The 3,610-nt window shown below is 49.2% G+C and overlaps 1 protein-coding gene across 4 annotated transcripts in view; it reads right to left on the reverse strand.

Annotated features, from left to right (window-relative positions):
- The window catches only part of cdc42bpb (CDC42 binding protein kinase beta (DMPK-like)), a 43,755-nt gene that overhangs the window by 31,724 nt on the left and 8,421 nt on the right, over positions 1-3,610 (reverse strand). For all 4 annotated transcript variants that reach the window (XM_050057409.1, XM_050057408.1, XM_050057405.1 and 1 more), the window contains exons 5-8: positions 3,251-3,399; positions 2,224-2,317; positions 1,820-2,020; positions 943-1,191 (exon numbers count right to left, since the gene is read on the reverse strand). In XM_050057409.1, coding sequence (XP_049913366.1) covers positions 943-1,191; positions 1,820-2,020; positions 2,224-2,317; positions 3,251-3,399 — 693 coding nt within the window. The remainder of the gene's footprint in view (positions 1-942; positions 1,192-1,819; positions 2,021-2,223; positions 2,318-3,250; positions 3,400-3,610) is intronic.

Below are 3,610 nucleotides of genomic sequence, written 5' to 3' on the forward strand. Positions count from 1 at the left end.
TTTCATTGGTATCGTACAGTGGGTTCCAATTTTGGTACCGTGACAACACTAATCTGGAGGGGGTTCATCTGCAAAAACTAATGAAAAACTAAACAACAATATTCGGTATTCGGTACTCGGTATTCGGCCAAGCGTTTAATATTATTCGGCTTCGGCCACAAATTTTCATTTCGGTGCATCCCTAAGAAAGACTAAGGTCAGGACCTGAGAGACTAAAGTCAAAACCTCAGAAAGACTAAGGTCAGGACCTAAGAGACTAGGGTCAGGACCTGAGAGACTAAAGTCAAAACCTCAGAAAGACTAAGTTCAGGACCTAAGAGACTAGGGTCAGGACCTGAGAGACTAAAGTCAAAACCTGAGAGACTAAAGTCAAGACCTGAGAGACTAGGGTCAGGACCTGAGAGACTAAAGTCAAAACCTGAGAGACTAAAGTCAAGACCTCACAAAGACTAAGGTCAGGATCTGAGAGACCAAAGTCAGGACCTGTGAGATTAGGGTCAGGACCTGTAAGACCAGGGTCAGGACCTGAGATAATTAAGTAAGCACTTTAGAGACCCGAGTCAGTACCTATAGGACTAGAGTCACGGCCTGAGAGACCAAAGTCAGGACCTGAAGGACTTGTAGCAGGACTGAAGAGACTAAGATCAGAACCTGAGAGACTTTAGTCAGGACCTTAGGGACTAGAGTCAGGACCTGAGAGTCCCGAGTCACGACCTAAGAGTCTTGGGTCTGGGCCTGTAGATTACAGGCTAGACCCGAGACACTCGAGTCAGGACCTAAAGGACTAAAGGCAGGACCTAGACGACTCGAGCCATTACCTGAAGACTCGAGTCAGGGCCTAAAGGACTTGAGTCTGGACCTGAAGGACTTGAGTAAGGATCTGACAGACCAATCGCTGGTACACTGTGACTAACTGGTTCAGGACTCGGTGTTTGTCCTCACCGGGTTCTTGAGGACGTCGTCATCCACGTCGAAGTTGGAGGTGTCAGTGGGCGAGGACACGTCGGGGATGTAGGGGGCCTCGGTGGACCGGATGTTGTCCCAGTCGATCCCACTGAAGAATGGGTGGCTCTTGAAGTCGGAGATCCCGTTCAGGCCCAGCCGGCGTTCCCTGGAGCACAGCAGGCGCTGGATCAGGTCCTTGGCGTCCTCGGACACATCGGTCACGTGGGAGGGGAACTGGAAACGGTCCTGGAGACAAACAGCGAGGAGAAACAGTGTGAGGGGAGTAAAGAGGACGGACAGAGATAATGAGACAGAAATGGAGAGCAGGACGCCGGCGTCCGTCCACTGAGACCCGTTCAGATTTAGAAAAGAGGAAGTAGGACGAGAGTCTGGAGACAAACAGATAACCTGGAAAAAGCAGAGGAGCTGAAATAGGGAGCAGCTCCGCTTATTGTCTGTCCCACGAATCATCATCTGGGGACAGTCCTCACTGTCTTAACTGTCCTCACAGTCCAAACTGTCCTCATAGTCTGAACTGTCCTCACAGTCTGAACTGTCCTCACAGTCTGAACTGTCCTCACTGTCTTAACTGTCCTCACAGTCCAAACTGTCCTCATAGTCTGAACTGTCCTCACAGTCTGAACTGTCCTCACAGTGCTCACAGTCCTCATAGTCCTTACAGTCCTAACTGTCCTCATATTCCTTACAACCTCATGTCCTCACAGTCCTAACTGTCCTCATGTCCTCACAGCGCTCGCACAGAAGATCTGACACTTCTTTGTTTTAGTCTGATTCTATTAAAAACATCTGACTCGACTGGATCAACATTTTAGTCGCTGGACATTTTCAGATGACCTGAGCAGGTGTTTCTCACCTCGTGGTTCATGATCTTGCCATAAGTTTCCACCAGCGACTCGGCGTAGAACGGCGTCTCTCCATACAGCATCTCGTACATGCAGACCCCCAGAGACCACCAGTCACACTCCGGTCCGTAGCGGCCCATCCCGTCCTCCATCGCCTGCAGGATCTCTGGGGAGATGTAGTCTGGAGTGCCCACCGCCACGGAGGACTGGACCTGCACCGAGACCACAGAGACCACAGGACGAGTCCTTCAGTCTGTCTCTGGAGGACTCACTTCTCTACATTAAAACCAGTTAACTGTCCAGTCAGACCAGTTCACTCTCAAACTGAACCCAGTGAAGCGAAGCTGCTTCACACAGAGACTGAACTCAGTTAACGTTGAACTCAACATGACTGTGTGACGTGTTGGTGTGTTACCGTGCCATCCTCCATCATACGGAGACAAGAGCCGAAGTCTGCGAGGCGGATGTGACCATTAACATCCAGGAGGACATTGTCTGGTTTGATGTCCCTGTGACAGAACAAACACCTTAAATTAATAACCAGTTCAACTTAAATAAGCAATAAAACACCTTAGATCTCCAGTAAAAACATTATAAAACCAGTCAAATGCCTTAAATAACCAGTTAAAATCAACCATTAATTAACCAGTAAAACACACTGAAAGACTTATGTTCCTTAGAGGTCAGAGCCGGAGTACGTTCAAACATGAACAAAGTGAACATGTGATGTTGTGATGTGTTCAGGGACAGTAGGGAGTTGCGTATCATCAGACTTTCAGACCTGTGGTGCCCTGAGTTCAGACTGACAGGCAGGTTCACCTGTGTGTCTGGATGTTTCTCTGACGTGTCACACGTTACAGTCACGTGACCACGGGGAGCGTTTTCATTTGATCCTTAATATATCAGTGTTCATGAAAACAGTCGTCACATGTCTGTCTGAGGTGTTTCTGTGTGACCGTCCTCTCACTGGTTTGAGACAGACCTTAACGTGGCTGACACTCAGACACACCAGTACAGCTGTGGAGTCATACTGGTAACACTGGGAGGAGGTCTGACAGATTGGAGCTACCTGGAATGGAACAGGGCCCAATGTCTGTTTCTGCACAGGAAGGAAGGACGAGGCTGAGCTGGACAGGACATAACTACATTTCCCAGAGGACACTGCTGCCAGGAAGAGCCCACTTCCTCTGACACACACACACACACACACACACACACACACACACACAGAGTGTACCAGTGACCAGTGTGACCAGTTGTGTAACCAGTGTACCCAGTGTGACCAGTGTACCCAGTGTGACCAGTTGTCTAACCAGTGTACCCAGTGTGACCAGTTGTCTAACCAGTGTACCCAGTGTGACCAGTTGTGTAACCAGTGTACCCAGTGTGACCAGTGTAACCAGTGTAACCAGTGTGACCAGTGTGACCAGCGCAAGCTGTACCTATGGATGTAGTGCTGCTGGTGGATGGAGTGGATGGCGAGCACCATCTCTGCCACGTAGAACTTGGACATGTCCTCCGGAAGACGGTCCTCGAACTTACTGAGCAGAGTCAGCAGGTCCCCTCCCACGTAGTAATCCATTACCAGGTACTACAGGACAACAACATCATCATCATCATCATCATCACCATCACCATCATCATCACCATCATCACCATCATCACCATCACCATCATCATCATCATCACCATCATCACCATCACCATCATCATCACCTTCACCACCATCATCACCATCACCATCATCATCATCATCACCACCATCACCATCATCATCACCATCATCACCATCATCACCATCA

This window comes from Epinephelus moara, chromosome 12 (assembly GCF_006386435.1).
Source record: "Epinephelus moara isolate mb chromosome 12, YSFRI_EMoa_1.0, whole genome shotgun sequence".
Lineage (NCBI taxonomy): Eukaryota > Metazoa > Chordata > Actinopteri > Perciformes > Serranidae > Epinephelus > Epinephelus moara.